This window comes from Physella acuta, unplaced genomic scaffold (assembly GCF_028476545.2).
Source record: "Physella acuta isolate Inbredline_101_S28 unplaced genomic scaffold, ASM2847654v3 ptg000063l, whole genome shotgun sequence".
NCBI lineage: Eukaryota > Metazoa > Mollusca > Gastropoda > Physidae > Physella > Physella acuta.
In genome coordinates this window covers 121,739-147,865 of record NW_026731583.1, presented here as the reverse complement: position 1 = coordinate 147,865, position 26,127 = coordinate 121,739, and the positions used below count along the sequence as shown (strand labels likewise).

Sequence of the window (26,127 nt, the reverse complement as noted above, 5' to 3'; positions counted from 1 at the left end):
TTCCCGCGTTAATTGTATATGTATTTTTTTCAAATTATAGACACTGTCTATTTATTTAAAATGTTGACAAAGACACAGACGTTAAATTTGTTTAGAGGTAATGTCATAACGAGGTTTAATTTTTAAATAAACAATTAGCTACCATACAGAAGTTATAATTATAATTAAAATACTATCCTGCTTAGTCATAAAATAAAATAAAAAATTGTGTTTACATCCAAGATCTACATTTTCTACTTTCATTATAGTATATTAATTTTTTTTTCTTTGTGCGCTTAATGGGGAAATTATTTTAGAAATAAGTATAGTAGTTAGTGTATGTAGTAAACATAACGAGATTGATTTTTACCTATGATACTTATAATTGCACATTAAAGATGACGCGTTGCTAGAAAGAATGGATGGAGTAAATAGAGTTGACTGTACAACTGATTAATTCTATATTTAACTTGTGGTTGGTGTGATTATAATTTATTACGTTCGTGAGCTTATTTCACCATATTTTGTTAGCAACATGAACAATCCATTCAGATAATATTCTATCGCGTGTTTTTATATCTTTCAAATTACATTGGTTTTATACATTAAGAAACAAACTCCTATCTTATTAAAAAAATCGTTTCATTTGAAAAAATTATATTCTCTTTTAATTATATTAAAAGTAAAAGTAAAGCTCCCACCTCCAACCCTGACAGTATATAAGGCAAGTGAAGTAGAGTTCACCTGTTTATGTGACCTCGTCACGTGCCCAGCCGCCTTTATTTTGGTTAGGTACATATCAGGGCTGGGTTGACTGAACTTGAGACTTATGGGTTAGCAGTCTAACTCTCTACCGCTAGGTCATTGCGTACCCTTTGTGTGCTAAATATATGGATATTAGCAGTGTACTGAATAATATGGCTCGAGAATAGATATTTCAGAGACATGTTGAACGATACAAACACAGAATCGCAAGATTTACCATATTACACAGAAGATGGCTAGGTTGTGAGGAAGTTCTGAGCAGAGTATTTATGTTAAGAAAGGAAATAGTTGACTTACTGGAAAAAAAGGCAAGCCAAAGCCATTAATGTCTGATGAAGAGTGAGTATAGAAATTGGCCTCTCCTTTATACATAAATAGTCATTTAAATTTTTTGAAGCTAAAACAGCGAGAGAGGGAAGTCTAGTTTCTGATCTATACATCCACCTAAAGGCCTTCAGGTCCAAACTTGTGTCATGTATTTGTAACACGTACAAGCCAACAACTTGGCACACTCTTAGTGCAAGTTCTTTACGAATGAAGCAACCAGAGTTCCCCACGTCATTTGCATGCGACACATCAAAGAGCTCAAGCTACAGTTTCAGTAGCGGTTTTCTGACTTGGATTCAAAGGCAGAAGAAGTGAGACTGTTTCAAAAACCCATTTAAAGCAAATGTGGCCAGTTGCAAAGATGAACTGCTGATGGAGGTCATTAGATACACAGTCACAGAAGGGCGGGTATTTTTTCATAAGTTTTTGCACAAGGAAGACTTTTCTAATATTAAAACTTTTGCATCAAAGTAACATTCACATTTTGGGACAACATACCTGTGTTAACAAAAAATTTCAAGAATGAAATACGTGAAGAATAATTTGAGAGCAAATTTGGACTTCAAGTGTTGTCAACCCACGAAAGTATTTCTTTCAGATTTTTTTTCTCGGGGCGAGGAACTTGAAATGTGTATATATTTTAATACGAGAAAAATGGCCCGTTGAGGAAGGATACAACGGGCGCTAGGCTGATAGTGCTGTCTCTTTTCTCTAAACTAAAACCAACCCACCCCCCCCCACACACCACCACCCACATCCCCATCCCCCAACACACACCACCCCCCACACCCCACCCCCACCCCCCAAAAAAACATGTCTACCGTCCCATTCAACGAAATATAATTATATACTTTTTCCAGTGTCCGCCCCCTCCCCGAAAATTCTACCCCGCCCCCGAAAATTTCAAGTACCCCCCACCCCTCTCCGGGTAGGAAAAAGTCTGAAAGAAACACTGGTCGCATTTGTGTAACATACAAACTAAAGGAAGAATCTGGGCGGGGCTTCGCCCCTACCGGAAGAGAGGAAAAAGTCTGAAAGAAACACTGGTGGCGCGCTTAGCCACTACGCGAAGAATTGCATTAAAGAAATTGCAAGAAAACCACTTTTTAGATTAGACACATTAATTAGGCGGTAATTTTATTATAGAGTATCGATGAAGAAATTTCTTTTGAGTTAGGGAGGGGGGGGGGGCTCAGACGTTCTTACGCTTGGGTGGGGCTTCGCCCCTACCCGAAGAATTGTATGAAAGAAACTCTTCACGCAAACCACTTAGATTAGACAAAATTGCCTTTTTATTCAATGTTTACTCGAGAATCAATGACGTCATATTACTGTGTGCACTCTCCAGCTTGAGATTATTTTCTACTCTGTGCTAAATGTGGCGACGTCATACTTCGTTTTTCGAATTACTATGCAGGTTTTTAATTTGCTTGTGTTTTCTTTAGAGCGTTCTTGACAGATAGAGCGTTCTTGTCATTAATACTAATAGTTTCGCTGTCTGTGTATCTATCTATCTGACAAGGGTGGGTTGGTTTTAGTTTAGAGAAAAGAGACAGCACTATCATCCTAGCGCCCGTTGTACCCTTCCTCAACGGGCCATTTTTCTCGTGTTTTCTCTAGAGCGTTCTTGTCATTAATACTAATAGTTTCGCTGTCTGTGTATCTATCTATCTGACAAGGGTGGGTTGGTTTTAGTTTAGAGAAAAGAGACAGCACTATCAGCCTAGCGCCCGTTGTACCCTTCCTCAACGGGCCATTTTTCTCGTGTTTTCTCTAGAGCGTTCTTGTCAGATACACAGACAGCGAAACTATTAGTATTAATGAATTACATTTTGTTAGGGGGGAGGGAAGGTGGTAGACGTTATTCGGGGGGGGGGGGGAGGGAGGCTCCATAACACCGAAGAGATGCCTTGAAGAAACTCCGGCACACGAACTGATATTTGATAGTTAATGCGGCCCTCGGGCTGAAAAGTTTGGAGACCCTTGGTGTAAACAATGGACAAAGGGGAGCAATCTAGAATAGTAGGTATCATGGTGAAAATATATTATTTGCCTTAGCCTTTCGAGTGCTAAATTTTTAAAAATATCGGAGTTGTTATCTCAGATGTATTAAAATCAGTGGCGTAGGCAGGGGGGAAGGGTTAGGGGCGGGTCATAACCCCCCCCCCATAGACCCCTTGGATATATATATAAAGTATGAGGGAAGAGTGCAAATCGAAAGTTTGAGGGGGGGGGGGGGTGCAAATCGAAAGTTTGGAGGGGGGGGGGGTGCAAATCGAAAGTTTGGATGGGGAGGTGCTAATAAAAAAATTGAGGGGGGGGGGGGTGCAAATCGAAAGTTTGTCCCCGGGTAAAAATTGGAACCCCCCCCCCCCCTTGAGACGATCCTGGCTACGCCTCTGATTAAAACATATCAATTAGAACATTTTTTTACAATCCTAATATATAAAAGTCCCTGTGCGCACTTCTCTCTCTCTGTCCGCAAAATATTTTCGCCGGATATCACATCATAATCTGCAGCAATTTATGAAGAACTTGATACGGACTTAGGTTGAAAATAATATGGTAGATGTTTTAAATGTATAAACACAATTTTACTTAAAGAAGAAAAATAAAAAATAAAGGCATATTCAAATGTAGAAAAACAATTTTAATTATGCAACCGGAAAAAATGTTGGGACAAGAACGCATTTAATAATGACGTCACTTAATGTTTATACTAGAGAAAGAGCACGGAACTAATGACGTCATCTTCCGATTTTAGAATATAAAGAAAGGAACCATTTCATTCAACTTTGATTTAGAACTGGGTCTACGTACTCTATGAAATCTAGATCTATACAATACAATGTTCTCGGCCTAAACTTATAACATTTAATTTATCTATTTTGATTCTAGATCTAGAATTTAGATCTAGACTAGATCTAGATTCTAGATCTAGATCTACGCAAAACCTAGACGCAGACGCTAGATCTAGATTCTAGATCTAGATTTAGACTGTATCTACTCTAGAATCTATTCCAATAATAAATGTCTGTATTAAACAATTCAGGCCTTAATTATTTTATAGAAATATTTGTTTGTTTAGCTATAGAATTGGCTAATTTAGGATAAAATTTTTTGAAAGAATATTAAAAATATATAGGCCTATAATTCACGTGTAACGGGTACCGATGGCTAGTTAACACATAGACGCTGATACTATGAATATCCATTAATATTAAAAAAATATAACCCGCTTAAATAAATTTAGCCTTTAATAATTGTGGTACCGAAATTTCAATTTTACAAGTTAAATGTGTACATTAACATAGCTGTGTATACTATATTATAATAAACAGAGTTTGCTTCTACTAAAACATAACTCAACATATAGCACTTATATTTTTCTTAATTCAGTAATAAAATAATTTTTGCATTTAAATTAAGTGTCTATTCAGGGTCTATTTTAAACCCCACAGTTTTAAACTAAATTCTAAATTCGTGTTGTTGTTCTAGTCAATACTGGTAAAAATGATTCTGAAATTGATGTCCGTGTCGTTGTTGACGGCAAGCTTACAGAAGGCGGATCCAGCCGAAGCAGAAAACTTTTTGTCTTTTATTTTCTTGAAGAAAGGCTTTTACACGAATTTAAATGTTATGTTTTATGTTGATATTTTTTTTCGTTTTAGAGAAATAAATGCAATAAAAAAAACCTCTCAGTTACCAAAAGCCGTCCGAAAGTTTATACAATTATTCTATGATCAGTAGCTAATACACAATGTCAACATTCGTCCACCTAACCGAATCGGTGCTCACGTTATCGGTATTTTAGAAGCTAGAAAAAGTGTGAATTACCACTTACTTATATTGGAGTTCACTCAAAAATTATTAGTAATTACATATTAGATCTTTACTTTGATATGAAATTTAGTTCATCTTCCTAATTGTAACTTTTCTGAAGTTATCATTTTCAGATGAAACCAAAGAAATGTAATCCTTGCGGTTGTCGAAAAACGTTTAAAAGTTTATAGACAAACGTGAATACAAGACATTTTTTTCGTGTGGAATTTGTCATCCACGTAACTTAAATCGTACTCAAAGTATTGGATTTCGAGAAACCGAAAGTAATTACAAATTCGTAATTGTTAATCGGTCATTAGTTAACATAATTACAAACTGAATAAAATAATTATATATGAAGTTTCGTCAACCTAATTTAATAGGTACTCAAATAATCGTGTTTACATACAGACAAACAGACACATTGCTAAACATTTTCCTACTCATGTGTAAAATATCCAGATGAGTCAAAATCTCTTTTAGATTTTTTGCAGGAATACAACACACCCAATTCGCCACCTATAAGAGCAAGTAAAAAAATCATTTTAGCTGTCTGCTTAATTAAGCTTAATAAAGTCTAGTGTTATTTCTTTGGAACAGAGAGACAAGTCGCGATACATTTGAGAAGGGAACTGTATTCGTGGTCAGAATTTCGTTTAAGTTATAAAAAGCTATCAAAGCGTTAAGTATAACCTACATCGACAATTGGACTAGACTTTTATCAATTCCAAAATGTGTTTATAGAGCTTCAGTCGCGAGAATAAAATAAACATATGAGCTCGGTATATAGGAAAAACGGCAAAGCTAAAACAAATAAGAGGACGGCGTGGCCTAGAAGTTGAACGCTTGAATACTAACCCCACGGTCTTGAGTTTGAATCCGGGTTCAAGTTGGTAGATCGTCCCTGAGTCTATCCAACTCTGATGGGTACCTAACTCATGTTAGGAAAAGTAAAGGCGGCTGGGCATAGTGCTGACAACAGTATTCATTCAATGCCAAAGTCACAGATACAGGTAAACTTTACTCCACTTGCCATAAAGATTTTAGTTTCGAAAAAGGGAACTTTACTAAAAATAATAATCCGAGAAATCAGTCGGCAACGTCTCATTTAGACGACATGCTACCACAGACCTGTAATTGAGGACATCAAAAATGTAGTAGGCAGCAGCGACAGTAGTTTTCACGGGCAGTATATATTTTACCAGTGTAATATTCTATTACTACATGCTACTTATACCTTCTATAGTTAATGTTGCCAAATAAATGTTACTGATAGAGAAGCTAGTTCTATCGAAAAAAAATTGACAGCCCCACAAAAAGGCTGACAACTCTTTTTATTTTATATTTTAGTTTTTCGAGCATGATGTCGTAGTTTTAATTGTATACTTACAAGTTTACATAGTAAGTACTAAAACCTCTTTATTTTCTGATAAAAATGTAGAATAAAAATGTGTCCTTAAGTACACATCTCAAGAATAGAAAAACAGAAAAGATAATTTGAAAAAGAAGGCGATACCTAGCATGTTGATGTTATCAATTGTGCTTCTCAATTTAAAATACATAAGTTTCATCATAATTACATACTTTGCCAAAACCTCGAAAGAGACTTGCCCGAATGCCATTCGCTAGAAGACCATAATACACATCTCTCCAAATAAAACAAATGCCCAAATGGACGCTTGATCAAATAGTGAACTGACGTTCATGGATCAGCAATAAAATGAACCATAAAACTGTTTTCAATAGAGTAAATTGAATTTTGGCTATACTTTTCATTAATTAGTAAAATATAGACGACTTCAAATAATTTTTTTCTGAAATATCAATGGTCTATAACTAGATGACAGCATACACATATAGCCCAAAGGAGTTTGATAAAATGGGACAGGTGACTCAGTAACCAAAATACCTGACAATACAAGATTCATATCTCACAACAGTATAACAAGGGCTTAATGTAAAATAAGGGCTAAGTAGGTATTAGCCTATGGCGACACGGGCAAAGGGAAAATCATCCGTTAATCCAGACCTGGATTGACCGAACTTTGAATTGTGAATTGAATATTGTTAATTTATTTAAAAAGTGAACATAAAGGATAAATACAATTTAAAAAAGCATTTGTATGTTTAAAAAAATATCACTTCTTTTTTTTTTGCGAATTTTATTGTTCTTTATTATTCTAATTTTATTGTAACTGATATTGCATCAAACATTAAATGCTATTTAAATTTCCAGAACAAAGAAAACATTAAATAATTTAATGTTGAAAATTGATTATTTTCTGAAAACTTAAAACAACCTTAAATGCATTTCCTCTGCTTCCCTTCATCGTATTCATTTAGGGCCCCTGATAAGTAAAGGTCTCAGTCACACCCTTCGGCTGGACTCGTGGGCGGATGTCTGTTTGCATGCATTTAATCCCAGAAGATGCGTTATAACACCATAAAAATGGACTGCACTATGAGGCATCACTTTTAAACCAAATGCTCTGTAGTGATTTTCTATACCTGCTGCTCATCTTGTAGTAGACCAGGATGTTGACGCTAGAACACACGGCCTCCATCAGGTAGGAGATGCTGTAACACAATAACGCCACGTCGAAATAAACACCACGGACGGCAAGCCCAGGGACCTGACTGACAGCTGTCAGAATTGCTGATTGAGGAATGAGACAGACGATGAATATAACTGAGACGACAGTCAACATCAGGACAACTTTTTTCTCTTTGTTGGATAAATATGTGTTCTTGGTTTCTTTTTTCTGAGAAACTGATTCAATCCATTTTGATCTCGAATTAAGTTTGATGCAGATTGTTACGTTGCAAAAAATGATCACGAAAAATGTAAAATACGGAACAAAAAGATCTGTAACAAAATAGGAAATACCGAAAACATTATACAGGTCTTCTCGAAAGGAGGCCGCGATTACTGTTTTATTCAACCATGGAACAAACATCCAATCGAGATAAACAACGTAATACACAGGTAACATATCCAATAGCATGATGATAAATATAAACACGTTGACGAGAAAAGAAAATCTTTTGGTGACAATTTGTTTGACTTTAAGGGGCACCAAAACACACAGACATCTCTCACACGACGCGAAGGCTGTAATCAACCCACACACACGGATGAAATAATTGTGTGGGTAAAAACCAATCATCGAAGATACATCTATTGGAATAAGCGGCAAATTCGCCTTTTCAAATGCAGGATTGATCATAACGTTAAATATTATTAAAGTTATCAACGCCCCGATATCACTGACAGCCAAAGCAGTTAAAGTTATATTGACGCTGTCCTCATAGCCCTGCTTGTTGAAGACGATGATGTTGATAATATTTCCCGAGATTCCCAATAGAGCAATGATGTTTCCACAGACCAACATGTTGAAAGTCAAGAAAAAGTCCAGAACTATAGGACTGATATTGACTGACGCACTTACTTGTGCTGCTGTGGTTACCTCTTCTGACATTGTAGTCACGTTTTGAATGCCCTGCATGTTGAAACTATGCTCAACCATAGCTATTAAAAGCTCTCTTAAATACACTAGTGCTTACGATTTTAATAAGAAAATAACATACACAAAACTTTAAATCTAATTAAAAGTTCTAAATTTCTAACATGTTCTGAGAACGCACAAAAATATACATTGATACCGCAGTAAATATATAACGTTGTGGTATATTAATTATATTGTTATACTGAAGATATAGTTCCTAATTACTTAGATTCACATTTGCGAACAACAAATTTTAATATCAGAAGGAATGTACATCATTAAAATTGAAATAAAATTGAAATAAAGGAAAGTTTTTAATTCAATATTAGTAATTATTTTTAATTCTTACAACACCTAATAAACTAGGTAGTATTTCAACCTTGTTGTTGACTTTTTTAATTAACACGAACAAAATATTTGAACAGAGACCAATTATTTTGATTAACACGTAGCGTTATAATGTATAATGTCTGCTTTACTCACACTTCGATTAATTCAATTAAAATATCACCCCTTTTCTCATCTCCGATTATCCTTTATCTTTTAAATTAAGTTCAAATAATGTAGACATTGTTTTTATTCTTTCCGCACAATACATTAGACACATGGATTTTTTACGCCTGTGTTTATTTTCTTTGTTGTTCACGTTATAACTTTTAGTAACTCATCATACAATATTAAAAAAAAAGAGTGATATCTCAAGAATAGAAGAATCTTTTAAATATCATAAAACATTCGTGCTTATTTTTCAGGGTAAAAACAAGGGTGGGATTATGAAGAAACCGTCGATCCAGGATTTATTTTAATTATTTAAGAATCAATTTATGGCGGTAACGTTATAGTGAACGGGTTCAAATATTTTTTTCCAGCTTAAAGCTAACACACATACATTTGTTGGGGCCTGTATAAAAGAAGGATAGAAATTGCAAGTGTGTAACTATTTAAGTTTGGATAACACTTTTGTTGTGGCAGTTTATATTTATAATAAGAAATAAAATATAAAATGCAACAGTTCCTTGGAATTATAATCCCTTTATTTAACCAAACGCTCTCGTACTCTCGCAGTTTATATCAGAGTCAATAAATAATTCATTTATTTTGTAGCCCCAAGGAAATGAATGGTGATCCTTCGGCCAACACAAAGGATTTTAAGATACAATTGTGTCACATTTTTATGTCCTCGGCAATTTTACTGTATTTTATATAACAATGCCTCAGTCTGCCCTGCCCGTTCTTTGAAGTGCCCCATCCCATGCCGCCTGTACCTTCTCGCCCCTTTCCATTCATGACCGTGATTCGATTGAATATTTTAAATATTTCTGTAACGAAAATGAGCTACAGAACTTGTATGCATTATTATTGTTACACAGGACTTGTGCGATGAATGTTTTAATAAAGAAAGTTTTAATTGTACAATTACATAATTTTCTTGACGTTTGAAATAATCAAGCAATACAGTATAAGAAATATTTTACATGGAATAATAACAACAGTTTACTAAACTTGTGTACATGCAGGGATAGCTTAATCAGACGGTCAATGGCGTGATTCTGTTACCTAACAGAACACTTCAGAAAAATTGTAGATACCTATTACCTACCATTTATCTGAATTAATCTGTTAGTTTTATTTGTACCAAATGTCAGACAAGCGTACCTGTCATGCGTTGCCGATTTCTCAGAAGAAGAATAATATATTTTTCTTTAAATGTCTTAAAAGTTTATAGAATTCTCAAGATAATTTAGTGGAACAAGCAACTCAGTTACAGTAGCGTAGCGAGGGGGGGGGGGGCATATGTCACCGGGCGCCGACCTAAGGGGTCGCCAAAATGGGTTGGAAAAATAAATTGAAAGGTTGAGGGGGTGCAAATCGAAAGTTTGCAAATGGAAATCTCGACGGGGGGGGGGATGTGCAAATCGAAAGTTTGAGGGAGGGGGGGGTGCAAATCGTAATTATGTAATTGCCCGTGTTTCTGGTTTTTAAATCATATTTTTCTTTAATAGTCGATTTTATTACACACGGCCATTCGCCCTGATAAGATTCTAAGGAAGATAAATAGAATTAGTTTTTCTAACCTCAGAGATGGACATTTGTCAGGCAAATGTTATAAAAATGTTTAAACTGATCTAAATGTGATCTCCATGGTCAGGCCTGTGGTGTATCATACAGCTAATTTTGTAATGAATAGGAAAAACTGATTTCAATAAATAAAACGAAGAAGTGGCTGTCAGTCAGCAATGTCTCACTTCCCCTATGACAGATCAAGTTACTAGGTTTTTAAATATTGTTATATAATTGAGCCACAAATTTTTAGAAATAGAAAAGAAGATAAATATGTATATTTTCACAATCTCGTCCAAAATAAAAATACCAAATTGGTAACTATTTTTTAAAACAAATTTTTAATCATATTACTGAACAAGCAAGCAATATTTAACACTAATATAAAAACTGTTGTGTATCATTAAATTACATTTTTTTCATACTCAGTTAGATTGTAGTTAATAGAATGTTGTTTTTTAAATTCTAGAAGAGTACAATTTTTATAGACAATATCACGATACTAGAATAGTTATACATTTCTTCACTAAAAAAACTCTTAGTTAAACTAAAAAAAACTTGTGTTATTACAAACGGTAAACTTGTTACATAAGTAATATGCCGAGGTCACAGAAACAAGTGAACTCTATTTCACTTGCCCCATAGACCGTCAGGTTTGAAAAGGGATCTTATTTTTTTTTTTACAACCAATCATTAAATCAATTTGAAAATTATAACTTTATATATGAAATACAATAGGCAAATACAAAAGATAAATCAAGAGTTGAAAAAAAAATATCTCCTTCAAATTTTTATCATTTTAGTAATAGCATTTAAAAAACCTACACAGTGTCTTCCTGTATTTACTGCTCATCTTGTAGTAGACCAGGATGTTGACGCTAGAGCACACGGCCTCCATCAGGTAAGAGATACTGTAACACAACATAGACACGTCAAAATACCGACCCCCACTACCCAGATCCTGTACCTGGATGAGTGCTGTCAGTATTGCTGACTGAGGAATGAGGCAGACGATGAAAATAACAGAGACGACGATCAACATTAGAACAACACGTTTCTCTCTATTCGACACGGCGTTGTCTTTTTTGTTATTCGTGTGAGACACAGAATTCAACCATTGGGACCGTGCGTTCAACTTTAACCCAATAATAACATTGGATAAAATAATAACAAAAAACGTAAAATATGGAACAAAAATTTCTGTAACGAAATATGTATATCTTAATATAGCAAACGGATTTTGTCGATAGTTAGACGCAATAAGTGACTTATTTTGATTAGGAATAAATGTCCAATCTAGATAAACAACGTAATACACAGGGAATAAATCCAATAGCATAACAATAAAAATAAACACGTTGACTAGAAGAGAAAATCTTTTGGTGACAATTTGTTTGACTTTAAGGGGCACCAAAACACACAGACATCTCTCACACGACGCGAAGGCCGTGATGAACCCACACACACGGATGAAATAATTGTGTGGGTAAAAGGCCAGCATCGTTGCAACGTCTATATGAACAATAGAAACATCGACGTTTAGAAACCACGGATTAATCATGACAATGACCATCAACACAAACACCAACGCCCCGATATCACTGACAGCCAGAGCAGTTAAAGTTATATTGACGCTGTCCTCATAGCCCTGCTTGTAAAAGACGATGATGTTGATGATGTTTCCTGAGATTCCCAATAACCCCACGATGTTCCCGCATATCAATAGGTTAAAGGTCAAGAAGAAATCGAGAACTATTGGACTGATATACACTGAAGCACCAGCTGTGTTTGTTGATGTCACATTCCCTGAGACAGTTGTAGCTGATCCGTTATCATATCCTTGCTGTATTATGCTCTCTGAAGACATCGTGAGAAAACAATACGACAACAGCTCATTGTATTATTTAAAGGGAGTAAACTCTTTGTAGAGTCTTAATTCCTTGAAAATCTTTAATTATAGAGAGTTAACACTACACTAGTAATTAAACAAGCAACAAATTTAGTTGCGGTTATTAAATTTGATAGCCATGTATTTACCGTCTATGGGATAAGAAAAGTGACTATCCAGATTAAAATGAGGCAGTCTTTAACGTTTTAAAATAATGCTTTAATCTAACAAAATTTCAGGTTGCTTGAACTTTTTAACTGTAATTTCCATTCTGCACATAGTTGATTTTACCAAACTACAGTTTAGAGATGTTTTCGTAGGAATTATAATTTCCAAAAAGTAAAATAAAAACTACACAAAAACCAAATCAATAAATGTAATTGTGTTTTCTAGATAATATTTTTTTTTATAACTCGTGAATTTAAAACTTAAAAAAAACTGCATAACTTTAATTAATATTTAGAACGTTTTAATTTAATAGTTGAACAACATGGTATTTGTGTTTTTCTTTATTTCTAAAGGTTATAATATTCAGAAAGAAACAGACAATATCAAAAAAATCAAAGGTGAAACACCAATAAAATAGTAGAATACAATCTAAAACCCATGTTAGATTTGTAGCTGCAGTGTCTTAGTGTGGTGTCAAGAGTAATACATGATGAATCTATAAACGCTATATTCATTAGATTCGGTAAATTATTCATGAAAATAAGTAGTTTGTCTGGTGATAAAATAGCTGCTAAGATGTTAAAATTAATCAGATTTTTATTTTTTTTCTTAAACAGATATTATATAATGAACAGATTTAAAAAAAATAAAGTTATTAAATCACTCATTAATTTATGTCAGAATTCAGTAAAAGAAATTATAAGAGGAATCGTATTTTTTTTTATTTTTAGAAATAAATGTTTGTAGAAAAATAACTTGTTATGATTATTTAGAAAAAATGATTGTTTGATAAATATCATTGGCAGTCAAAAGCAGGCACACTAACAAGAACTGTTCTACAAGCACTATTTGAACAAAAACGTGTATAATTTAGTCATTAAAAATTTGTTTTAAAACTGAGTTATCCTGCATCTAACAGAAGTGAAAACGATAACTTGAGTACTGTTACAGCTATGTTGATGAAATTTCATATACAAATTATATATATAAAATAAGCGATTTCCGGTAACAGCAAGTTGAACTTATTCTACTTTTTGGTTTTTCAAAAGAGTATAACTTGAGTACTGTTTAAGATATATGAAAGAAATTTTACATATAAGTAAAGTATTTAATTTTCTGCTATCTGTTAAATTTTGAGTCCATTGAACGCAAGTATTAATTTACGCTATTTCGGATTTCTCAAAAAAAAAAACGAATATGAATTTACAAATTTTACTCATATTCCTCACTATTATATACAGATTGTTTGCCGTTCATTTGTCGCGCAATTCTTTTTTCTTCGAGATTCTATTCTATTTTGAAATGTTTACGTAATTAAAAAATAGATTAAATGTCATGCTTATATCCCATAGTGTTATATAAGTATATTCGAGAAATTTTAGGGGACATCACTCCCGCTTTAAGTGAACTCTACTTCACTTGCCCCATAGACCGTCAGGTTTGAAAGGGAATCTTTACTTTACTTCTCCCGCTTTAATTAAATTTCTTTATATTTCCAACATTCAAATTGGAGTTCAATAACTTGTTCTCAATTTGATGCAAATATTTGAATATTTGCAACTTTTATTTAATAATATTATACATTGCTTATGAATTGTTTTATTCTTCAAATAAAATGCATCTTGCTAATAATTAATAAATAGCATTTCAGGATTGCATTTTAAAAATATGGTGTTACAGACATTTTACTCTATTTTGGCATGTTGTACATTTGTGTACACATATCATAATTTGCATAATACTTGACCTATGGAGATGAAATTTTGTATACGATGTTAGGACAGCTACTATATCATTTTCCATACATGGGATTATTTTTTGGACAAAAAACCTGAGGTCGTGTCGGAAAGTGAAAAAATGTTACTGGCCTGCGTGGAAAAGTAGGAAAAGTGAATACAGTTTGGTGACAAATAGAAAAATTCCAGTAGATAGAAGAGCATTGACGAAAATTAAGCAGAAGTAGCAAAACATTACATTTTAAAATTTACATTAAATTATAATCAGTGAAGTTTAAGTTCCGTTAACTTTATGAATAAATTCTAGAGTTAAGAGAAAAACGAGTAAGTTAATTAAGCTGACCAAAATAGCTTACCGTTAATAAAAAGGAAATGAACGAAGTGAAACACCTTCCCGTATGTTTAAGGTAAGTACAGTAAATAAAATCAGTCTATTTTTTGTATTATTCTTTAGAATTCTATAAAACAATATTTATCATTTATAAATAAATACACGTACTTTATTAAAATTACATGTGCAATAATCCTTGGTTTGTATTTTGGGGGTTGGAACGGATTAACTTCTTTCAATTAATTTCTAAGGTGCAAATTGCTTAGAGATACGAGGAATTTTTCATACGAGCAATGTTTCGGAACGAATTAATCACGTGTCTCGGAGTACCCTGTATCAGAAGTAAATATTAAAGAACAAAGTCTTATTTTTTTTTTAATCACATGTTTAAATTATTACATACATCATAACACTCTTTTAATGTCCAAAAAAAACAAACCCCAACAGAACAACAACGATATATATAGTTTACGTATGAAATATAGATGAAATCGAAGATTAAAACAATGAAAAAATAATATTCTAAGCAGTGGTCTCCAAACTTTTCAGCCCAAGAGCCGCATTAACTATCAAATATCAGTTCTGGGGCCAGAGTTTCTTCAAGGCATCTCTTTGGGGTGGCAACCCCCCTCCCGAAATAAGGTTTGTATAGTAGTATATATAAATTTCAAGTGTGAGAGGTGGAACAGCTGTCCGAGACTCATTCATTGCAATTAAAAAATGGCGAAACTTGCTTGCATTTTTCGCTATTTGAGTCACAATGTATTCACCAATGTATACAAAACGACGGGCAACGGTATTTGCTCTCAAATCTATATTTTCAAATTGTTTTGAAATTTTTGAGCAAAGTTCCTCAGCCACCTCTAACAAACATTTATTCCGTGGACAAAAAGATTGCCGCGGGCTAGATGAGAATTAGGCCCGTGGGCCGTAGTTTGGAGACCCCTGTTCTAATGGAAATCGTTAATGAGAATCGTTTATTATACACATGCCATGTATTGTATTTCTATATCTGCTGCTCATCTTGTAGTAGACCAGAATGTTGACGCTAGAACACACGGCCTCCATCAGATAGGAGATGCTGTAACAGACTAACGCCACGTCAAAATAAACACCACGGACAGCCAGTTCTGATAACTGACTGACAGCAGTTAGGATTGCTGACTGAGGAATGAGGCAGACGATGAAAATGACAGAGACAACAGTCAACATCAGGACAACTTTTTTCTCTTTGTTAGACACGAACTTCTCTTTGTTAGAAGGTTTTTGAGATACTGATTGTATCCATTTAGATCTTAAATTAAGTTTTAGGCCAATGGTGATGTTACTAAAAATTATCACGAAAAATGTAAAATATGGAGCAAAAAGATCCGTCACTATATAAGAAATACCAAAAACAGCATGGAGGTTTTTACGAAACGAAGCTGCAACGACTGTTTTATTCAGCCCTGGAACAAACATCCAATCTAGATAAACTACGTAATACACAGGAAACAGATCCAATAGCATGATGATAAATATAAGCACGTTGACTAAAACAGAAACTTTTTTGGTGACAATTTGTTTGACTTTAAGGGGCACCAAAACACACAGACATCTCTCACACGACGCGAAGGCTGTGATCAACCCACACACACGGATGAAATAATTGTGAGGGTAAAACCCCGCCATTGAAGCGACATCAACCGGAATCATTGGTAAATTCGCTTTTTCGAACACAGGATTTATCATAACGTTAAATATTATTAGAGTTATCAACGCCCCGATATCACTGACAGCCAGAGCAGTTAAAGTTATATTGACGCTGTCCTCATAGCCCTGCTTGTTAAAGACGATGATGTTGATGATGTTTCCGCAGATGCCCAAAACTCCAATGATGTTTCCACAGACCAACATGTTGAAAGTCAAGAAAAAGTCACGAACTACAAGGCTGACATACAGACCTACTGACGCACTTACTACTGCTGTTGTTGTCACCTCTGTTGTCAATGTGGTCAAGTTTTGAACACCCTGTATGTTGAAGCTAGCCTCAGCCATGGTGATATATAAGGCTCTTAAATACAAAGATATTTACTTATAGGAAAACTAACGTTATACAGTAAATGTTTTTGAACGTTCTCAACCTCTTAATATGTTTTTATAGTGCATGTAATGTATATTAGCATTAAATAAATATAAATCGTAGTTGTATATTTACTAAAGATATGGTTTTGAAATATTAAGTATTTCAATAAAATAATTTCATTCTAAATATTATCAGTTGTAGCTAAAGAAAAATATATTTAACAAATAGTATATATATTTCATAGAAAGTGTGTAATTACAAATTCGATTCTAGCAACACCTAGTATAGCACACATTGTTTCACTATTGAGGACGTGTTAAAATAACTTACGGGCACCAATTATTTTAATTAAAAAACGTAGCTGACTAATTTCACAGCACAATGTCTGTATTCAACTGACGGATAACTTCAATTATAATATCCCTACATTCCCAGTACCGATGTTCTATCTATGAACTTTTGAAGTAGGTTGAATATAATATGTCCTCTTTGATATTGTTTTTTTTTTGCCTTTCCCTCAAAATTATTACTTAAGTTGATTTTTAATTATTGCGGTATTCATTTTTCCCAAGTTTCTCTTCTTACAGTTTAGTATCAAATAATATACTTTTTTTTAAAAATAACGTTCCTTTATGTCTTTGAAATCGATGAAAGGTTTAATTAACTTTTTCGCTTATGTTTTACGGAGATAAAATGACAGTGTGATTATAAAAAAAAACAACGTTGACTTAACTTTTCTTTTTAAATGATGGTACGATCAATAACCACGGCAACATGAATGTAAGTGGATTCTCGTCCAGTTAATTATTGTTCTTCCAGTTAAAGTTAGCAAGTATACCACTGTCTGGAATTCTTTTTTTAAAAAAGGACGGCAATTACAAGTATAAAATAACTTTGGATACCAACTGAACAACACAGATGTAGGATTTTTTGTTAATACAGAAAGAAAATCTAAAATAAGACATGAATACCTATCTTCAAATATTTTTTTTAAAACCCAACATTTTTTTACTCACTATTTAATTTTTAAAAAATATCAATCTATCAATCATTCATCTTATAATCATGAGTGAAGGATTTGGGATCTTATAGACACCATACAATTTTTTTTTTGTTGTTTTTTTTTTTTTAATAATGTTATGCCATGTTTTTTTCCTTATTCTGCTGTTTCACGTAATTATTCAAAAAATAACCAAGCTTATTTATTTTTGTTCACCATCCAGTGTTGTTTATATCTGCCTCGCCTTCTCTCCACTTATACCAAGCCAAGCACGAACGTTTAAAACAGGCCACGCCATGCATGGCAATAAAACATTAAGGATTACTATTTCTGAACACAACTTTTAACTGTTAAGCAGATATTCAATTAAATTCTACCAATCACTTGTTACACTATTACAAATCTTTCTTTAGTCACTACGTATATTCTCGAAAACTCCTCGAAGTTCTGTCTCCTACGTCATGTTGTACTAGTCGCATCATACTCACACCACACATTCTATTAAATAGATAAAACAACAACAAACACTCTCAGACTTTACTGCCTACGGTCAATGGGAACCTTAAAACACTCTTATTAAATGCATTACTCTGTCCTGGGGTGTCCTTAGTCTAGTCAAATACAAATCTATATAATGGCAAATTCAATTCCAGTTTCAATGCCTTGACAATAATCTACAGATACGCAAAGGTACCCATCACATTTGTGATTCTTACAATGACCTGTTCCAAAGATAATACACGTACGTAAAATTACTTTTATTGGTGACAATTATTAAACTAATTATTTTGAAATATTTGTTAAAATCTACAGAGCTTAGATGAATTATTATAACACAAAATTTTTGGAATGAGCCCTCCGATTTTATTGATTCGTGATAGAATATAATGGCATGGATGCGTTCTTTAGAAGCTGGGTGTCCTTTAGCAAAAAAATTATTGAGCACGGTCCTAATACGAAATTTTCGCTACGTAGTCTTTCACGTGAATTTGTTAAATTACTTGGTTTATATCATTCATAATAAACAGGGGACTTCTTCGAGTTAACGTCACAATTGTATTATTTGCACCATACATCGCAGACAACAAGTGTAGTCTCCAGCTCTGTCTTAATAAACTGATTACACACGTACAAATCAGTACGGTACACTATGAAAATACAAGGGACGTAACAATGATATATATAATACAATGGAAGCAACAATAACTAACAAGACGAAACATTACTTGATTAACAACTACACAGATAAACTACACATATCATTCGAAACATTACAACACAGTATTATATGTATTGATCTGTTTTTTGAGCAATCGTAAATAGCGTAAATAACTACTTCCGTTCAAACGGAAATCACACAAAATTTGAAAGATGGTAGAGGATTAGATCTTTTACTTACATGTGAAATTTCAATTATCTTTCTGAAATAGTACTCAAGTTATAGGCTTTTGAAAAATTCAAAGTAGAAAAAGAACCTATTCCGGTTATTGGTTCCCATCCCCTGTTGTTTTATATAAGAATATTCGAGAAAGGTAAGGGGAGATCACTCCCGGTTTTGTTTTTTTTTTGCAAGATTACAAGACTTTCTCTATACCTCGAATATACGAGAAAGTAAAAAAAAATTCTGTGTGAAAGCTTAACTCCGAAGTTCAGGTCTTTGGTCTATAATATAGCCAACTGCGAAAATACCGTAAAAAACGTATTACATAAATTAGTATCTTGATTATATCATAGATAACGCAGTGACTATTAGTTTGTTAGCAATGTCTGACTTGCCTTGATGATTTGAAATGTTATCCAATTTCGTCTTGCTTTTACATCCTTACATACAATGTGCTAAGAAAAGTAAAATAAAGAAATCAATGTGCATTCTCAGTTGCAAAGTAAAATACAAATACATTAACATTACAATTCAAATACATTACTTGCATACTTTCTTCAATGGTTATATCAATTATTCGTCTTATGTGCATGATCTATAAAATAGACGACCCACGGTCATAGAGACTACACATTATTTTACTTACTTACAATTCTTACATGTAAAATATGTTTTTTTTACACTAGCATTGTATTAGAGTACTAAAGCTCCAGTTTTATAGTTAACACCTTGTTAGTAAAATCGCTCAAACATTATTTATTTTTATTTATATTTATAAAAGACTATCGGTAGGCATACAAATGCACATATAAAAAGAATTAATAAACCAATACAAAATTAGCAACATCGTTTACAAAATATAATCTACACTGCTGCTATTGAAAGTAATAAAATTAATGTTTCTTGCAGATTTTATTAAAGTTAGCTATAACATTGTAAAAAATGTTCACTAATAGTGTTCCTGTATTTACTGCTCATCTTGTAGTAGACCAGGATGTTGACGCTAGAACACACGGCCTCCATCAGGTAGGAGATGCTGTAACACACCATAGCCAGGTCGAAGTACCGACCCCCAGCACTTAGATCTGGCACCTGGATAAGTGCTGTCAGTATTGCTGACTGGGGAATGAGGCAGACAATGAAGATAACAGAGACGACGATCAACATGAGGACAACACGTTTCTCTTTATTCGACACGATGTTATCTTTCTTGATTTCCTTGCGAGACACAGAATTTATCCACTCAGCTCGTGCGTTTAACTTTAACCCAATAATAACATTAGATAAAATTATAACAAAAAACGTAAAATATGGAACAAAAACATCGGTAACAAAATAAGAAATTCCGAATACATTGTACGGATTTTGACGATAATTCGAAGCAATTAGTGATTTATTTAACTTAGGAACAAAACTCCAATCTAGATAAACAACGTAATAAACAGGAAACATATCCAATAGCATAACAAGAAATATAAAAACGTTGACTAATACAGAAAATCTTTTGGTTACAATTTGTTTGACTTTAAGGGGCACCAAAACACACAGACATCTCTCACACGACGCGATGGCTGTGATCAACCCACATACACGGATGAAATAATTGTGTGGGTAAAAACCTATCATTGAAGCTACGTCTAATTGCACAACTGAAACGTCAGCCTTCAGAAACCAAGGATTCATCATTGCATTGACCATTAACACGGTGACCAACGCCCCGATATCACTGACAGCCAGAGCAGTTAAAGTTATATTGACGCTGTCCTCATAGCCCTGCTTGTAAAAGACGATGATGTTGATGATGTTTCCGGAGATTCCCAAAACCCCAATGATGTTTCCACATATCAATAGGTTAAAGGTCAGGAAGAACTCCAGAGCGACTGGACTGACGTAGAGTGAAGCACCGAACTGAGTTTGTAAAGTCACATTTACAGACATAGCTGTAGATGTTATGTTATGGTATCTCTGCTGTGTGATACTAACACAAGATATTATGATAAGATTATGACCTACATGGTGAATTTTTATAATGCTGCGAAATATTAGTAAATACATAGTAGAATCAATTGATACTTGGTTGTCTAGTTCCCCTATAGTTGTAGAAAATATACGTAAATTATGTTATTAAACAACCAACAAATATATTTTCGATGATTCTAAAGTGGTAATTATTTTGGCCTATTTACTTTTCGTATGATCAGTACCGAGGTAATCTTGATTGATCGGGACTTTCTGTTACTATTTTAAAAGTATGCTTTGTGTTTAGATAATTTTCGTCCATTTTAAAATTTAAAAAAAGTGTAATTTTATAACATCAATATTTTATCGCTTGTAACAAAACCTACATTTAGAGATGTAGTCTCATAATAATTACATTCTTGACAGCGGTACACAGAAAACATGAAAGAAACCCTAAATCAATCATTTTAATTGAGGCAATCATCTTTACTGCTCTGTTAAATGATAATTCAAGAAAAAAATTGAAGGGATTGTTTCACAATAGTTAGTAATTATAAAGTCAAATAATTCTATAGATGATGAACACATTTACGTTTATATTACTTACTTATAGTTTAGCAAAAGAAGCAATCGAAATTAAATAAAGTTCACAGTAATGCTCAACATTAGAACACAATCTACTATTTTGTTGGTGTTTTTTTTTCTCATTTAATATATTAGTCTCGAGAGTAATGTAGTACACCGTCCCTGAGTCCACCCATCTCTGGTGGGTACCTAACTCATGCTAGGGAAAGTGAAGGCGGCTGGGCATAGTGCTGACAACAGTATCCCTTTATATGCTGAGTTCACAGAATCAAGTGAACTCTACTTCACGTTACTACTTTACTAACATCTAAAAAGTTTTTGGTACACTACTTTTTTGTATACATATATTATGTTAAGAAAATACTGTAATTATTATTGATGAAGCTCTTGTAAGTAATAGTATGTTGATATAATTTACTACAGATATTATAATACAAACATATATTAAAAAACAAAATTTTCTAGTTACACCAAGTTTGATGTGAAAATGGAAGTTAGTAAATACTATACGATAAGTAATTTAATGGTCAGAAGTAGAATATATTTTAAAAATATATAATTTCACATACCTATAAGGGAAATTTTGAATGTGATCATCTGCGCTGGCCATGGATGAATATTTTTTTTTACGAAACAAGTAGAACACATGACAAAGTCAAACTAAACCAAAGAAAATTTAACATTGATATTTAAAACAAAATATTTGCTAACCCGTCGCGAATTAAAGAAAATTCAAGGAGACACTGTAGGAAACTTACCTTGGACTCGACTGATTCAATTAAACAATTTTAAAACCATGAGAAGTGTTGTAAACAAAATTGGATTATAATAAAACGGTAGTGATCTCCCCTAAACTTTCTCGAATATTTTTATATAAAATAACAGGGGATGGGAACTCGGGCTATAGACATGATTTTTAATCCATTTTAAATACTTAAAGTTTTAAAAATAGAATAAAATCTCGTAGACAAATTAATTGCACACCAAGTGAACGCAAATAAAAAAAAGCGCATAATAGTGCGCAATATTATTAGTACTTTTAAAATTTACATTAGTTTTTTGAGAAATCGGAAGTAGCGTAAATTACTACTTCCAGTCAACGGAAATTACTCAAAATTTAACAGAAGGTAGAGAATTAGATCTTTTACTTACATGTGAAATTTCATTTATCTATCTGAAACAGTACTCAAGTTATAGGCTTTTAAAAAATTCAAAGTAGGAAAAGTACCACTTCCGGTTATCGGAAATCGCTCAAAAGTTGATACGGATCTACGATTTTGATAAAATACTTATATATGAAATTTCATCAACCTAGCTGTAACGGTACTCGAGTTATCGTGTTTACACACGGACAGACACACACACGGACAGACACACACACACACAGACATACGGACAAGATTGCAAAATTATGTTTTTCCGTATCAGTGAGGTGTAAAACGTCGAGATTTGTAAAAATCTCGATTTTTTTTTTTTTGCACGATTACAATACTTTCTCTATACTACGTATATACGAGAAAGTAAAAACGTAATTGTTTGGGTTTTGTAGGGCTTTGTAAAAGAGTGGATGTATTTGATGTCTCTAGTATTTCAGTACCATATACACAATTTTTAAAAGGGCAAAAGCAGTTTTTAAAACTTATTTGTGTTTTTATAGAAACCACGTAACTATTTTTGAAAATAATTCTTTTTTAAAACTTTTTTAACCGACAACATTTTAAGTACAAATGAACATAAAATAAATTTATGAAATGATTTTCATACAGCCATTAAAGTTTATCTTACTTGAGAGAAATCTCAAGTAAACATTATGGCTTGATGAAAATAAATAGAATCGTAGCCTTAGGTGAACAAAAATATATTTCAAGTTCCCTGTACTGTATTTGTACAGAATCGTAGCCTTAGGTGAACAAAAATATATTTCAAGTTCCCTGTACTGTATTTGTGTGGTTAAAACATAAAATTATAGTAAATTATTCTTGTTACGGCTGCGCTACCCCCACCCCCCTCGAACAAAAACTAATGTATATTGAAAAAATATATTTTTACCAGTGTCTCTCGCCCCCCCCCCCCCCCCCCCCACCCCCTGGAAATTTTAGTCCGCCCTATCCCTCCCTGAAAATTATAAGTGCCCCCCGCCCTGGAGAAATAAGTCTTGAAGAAAGGCCGGACAGTTTTATTATTGATTTTAAATATTATTATTTGTTCAGGAGTATCTATTGTTTTATTTACGGTCTCTATTATACAATCATTTTATTACCCTTACAAACGCGAAAGGAATTTATTTTATTTTTATTTTTTTTCACCATAGAGAAACGTAAAGCATCTTCAATTCAACTGAGATAAAGAGAGAGTGTTTACAGAGCTGGATTACAACTAGATTTAAAACAACGCTACATGTAAGGCTTCCTAGAGATATGTTAACTTACCAACAACAGAGCGTTCGATTTCGCTTTGATACTATTTCATCAAACAATGAATCATATGGAAATCTTAATATGTGTGGGTGAAAGAAGTGGTTTAAAAGTAAAATAGGGAAAATTCAAACAAAGTGTGTAAGTTTAAACATTGCTAGGCTGTTACTGAAAGATTGTATAAGAACTCATTTGTTTCGTTCGACAAACATTAGTCTTCCTGTACCTACTGCTCATGTTTAGAAATGATTTATGTATACCTACTAAATTATAGAATCGATTTTAAATGCATATAAAACTACATTTGCAAAACAGCTAATGTATAAACATACTTTTTGTTACTTCTGTTAGTGTAAGATTATTGACTTAATCATTTATTTCTCAAGACGAACAGTATTTGTAATGTTTTCCTGTATCTGCTGCCCATGGTTAGAAATGGTGTATGTAAACAAAATTATAGAATCCATATATAATGAATAAAAAACTACATTGGCCAAAAAGGCTAATATATAAATAGACACATTTATTACTTTTGTTGGTGCAAGATTATTGATTGTCTGATTATTATTTATTTCTCTGGACTAACATTATTTGTAATGTCTTCCTATACCTGCTGCTCATCTTGTAGTAGACGATGATGTTGACGCTAGAACTGACAGTCTCCATCAGATACGAGATGCTGTAACACACCATAGCCAGGTCAAAGTTCATGCCACCAACCATCAAACTGGACACTTGACCGACAGCCGTCAGTGTCGATGACTGAGGAATGAGGCAGACGATGAAGATGACGGAGACGACAATCAACATCAGGACAACTTTTTTCTCTTTGTTAGAAACAGCTGTGTCTAGTTTAGGAGTTATCTGAACAGAGTTGATCCACTTTGATCTGGTGTTAAGCTTTATACCAATGACTACATTACAGACTATAATAATAAAAAACGTGAAATAAGGAATAAAGAGATCAGTTACAAAATAAGAAACGCCAAAAATATTATACGGGTTTTCCCGGAACAACGCTCCTATAATAGACCTATTTAAATTGGGAACAAACATCCAATCTAAGTAAACAACGTAATATACGGGTAATAAATCCAAACTCATTACTAGAAAAATTAGAACATTGATAACAAACGAGATTCGCGTTGTTACAATTTGTTTTACTTTTAGGGGCACCAAAACACACAGACATCTCTCACACGACGCGAAGGCTGTGATGAACCCACACACACGGATGAAATAATTGTGAGGGTAAAATGCTAGCATGAAAGGCAAATCGATTTGCGAAAACGGAATGTCTGCATGTAGAAACCAAGGATTGGACATGACGTTAAACATCAACACAGTGACCAACGCCCCGATATCACTGACCGCCAGAGCAGTTAAAGTTATATTGACGCTGTCCTCATAGCCCTGCTTTTTAAAGACTATGATGTTGATGATGTTTCCGACAATTCCAAAAAGAGCAATGATGTTTCCACAGATCAACAGGTTAAATGTCAAGAAAAAGTCCAAAACTAAAGAAGGTACAACGATTATAACTTGGTCGTGTTTAACTACTGTTTCATCCCTAGCTTCATCTTTGTAGGACGTGTTCTGCAATTCTCCTAACATGCTAAATTCTTCAGACATCGTAAAACAAATTATTTTTCTTCTAGGTTATAAAACCTACTAGATTTATTAAACTTTTGTCAGCTAGTTAAAATATAAATAACTGGAGAGATATTTCAATTTTTTTAATCTTACAGTAAACACAGCTTAAATTAAATGCTTGCATTATGTTAGTTTCACGGTTAAAATGTTACTTGAAAATATAGACGAATGTATTATACTTAATACACATTCGGTTATTTCTTATATTTTTAGAAATTTAATGAGTATCTCTAATTGACTAATCTAATTTCTCACTTTATTTACAATGATAATATTTTATTAAACATTTCATATTTTAAAACAGAAAATTTTACTTTATTAACGGATCTTGATAATTTCTTTTAATTACTCATATACCAGTTATTATAGTACATCGATTTTAATCATCCCTCAATTTAGTAAAAAGATATACAGCACCTCGATGTATAATTATAAATAATTTAAATAATGATTAAATAATTATCAAGACTGATACATTGTTGATAAT

The 26,127-nt window shown here is 33.3% G+C and overlaps 4 protein-coding genes across 4 annotated transcripts; all 4 read right to left on the bottom strand.

Annotated features, from left to right (window-relative positions):
• Positions 1-7,352: 7,352 nt before the first annotated feature.
• On the bottom strand, positions 7,353-8,372 carry LOC131950354 (uncharacterized). The gene is made up of 2 exons (XM_059312459.1): positions 8,162-8,372; positions 7,353-7,663 (listed from the first exon to the last, which is right to left on the bottom strand). Exons 1-2 carry the CDS (start codon positions 8,370-8,372, stop codon positions 7,353-7,355), a joined length of 522 nt encoding a protein of 173 aa, XP_059168442.1.
• Positions 8,373-11,259: 2,887 nt separating this feature from the next.
• Positions 11,260-12,327, bottom strand: LOC131950342 (putative G-protein coupled receptor frpr-1). The gene has a single exon (XM_059312448.1). The coding sequence runs from the start codon at positions 12,325-12,327 to the stop codon at positions 11,260-11,262; it is 1,068 nt and encodes a 355-aa protein (XP_059168431.1).
• A 3,219-nt stretch (positions 12,328-15,546) lies between these two features.
• On the bottom strand, positions 15,547-16,620 carry LOC131950331 (FMRFamide receptor-like). The gene has a single exon (XM_059312438.1). It carries the CDS (start codon positions 16,618-16,620, stop codon positions 15,547-15,549), a length of 1,074 nt encoding a protein of 357 aa, XP_059168421.1.
• Positions 16,621-19,950: 3,330 nt separating this feature from the next.
• LOC131950320 (uncharacterized) lies at positions 19,951-25,619 on the bottom strand. Its single transcript, XM_059312430.1, has 4 exons — positions 25,359-25,619; positions 24,598-24,851; positions 20,761-21,007; positions 19,951-20,289 (listed from the first exon to the last, which is right to left on the bottom strand). Exons 1-4 carry the CDS (start codon positions 25,617-25,619, stop codon positions 19,951-19,953), a joined length of 1,101 nt encoding a protein of 366 aa, XP_059168413.1.
• Between the last annotated feature and the right edge of the window lie 508 nt (positions 25,620-26,127).

What these genes read in the sequence shown, in the direction of transcription:
- LOC131950354 (XM_059312459.1), bottom strand. Translation starts at nt 8,372, where the DNA reads ATGTCAGAAGAGGTAACCACAGCAGCACAAGTAAGTGCGTCAGTCAAT. An exon ending in TTTAACTGCTTTGGCTGTCA is followed by an intron (nt 7,664 to 8,161) that starts GTGATATCGGGG and finishes GGATTGAATCAG; the next exon opens with TTTCTCAGAAAAAAGAAACC.
- LOC131950342 (XM_059312448.1), bottom strand. Translation starts at nt 12,327, where the DNA reads ATGTCTTCAGAGAGCATAATACAGCAAGGATATGATAACGGATCAGCT.
- LOC131950331 (XM_059312438.1), bottom strand. Translation starts at nt 16,620, where the DNA reads ATGGCTGAGGCTAGCTTCAACATACAGGGTGTTCAAAACTTGACCACA.
- LOC131950320 (XM_059312430.1), bottom strand. Translation starts at nt 25,619, where the DNA reads ATGTCTGAAGAATTTAGCATGTTAGGAGAATTGCAGAACACGTCCTAC. An exon ending in TACTACAAGATGAGCAGCAG is followed by an intron (nt 21,008 to 24,597) that starts GTATAGGAAGAC and finishes ATCTTGTGTTAG; the next exon opens with TATCACACAGCAGAGATACC. An exon ending in TAACTTTAACTGCTCTGGCT is followed by an intron (nt 20,290 to 20,760) that starts GTCAGTGATATC and finishes ATTGGGTTAAAG; the next exon opens with TTAAACGCACGAGCTGAGTG.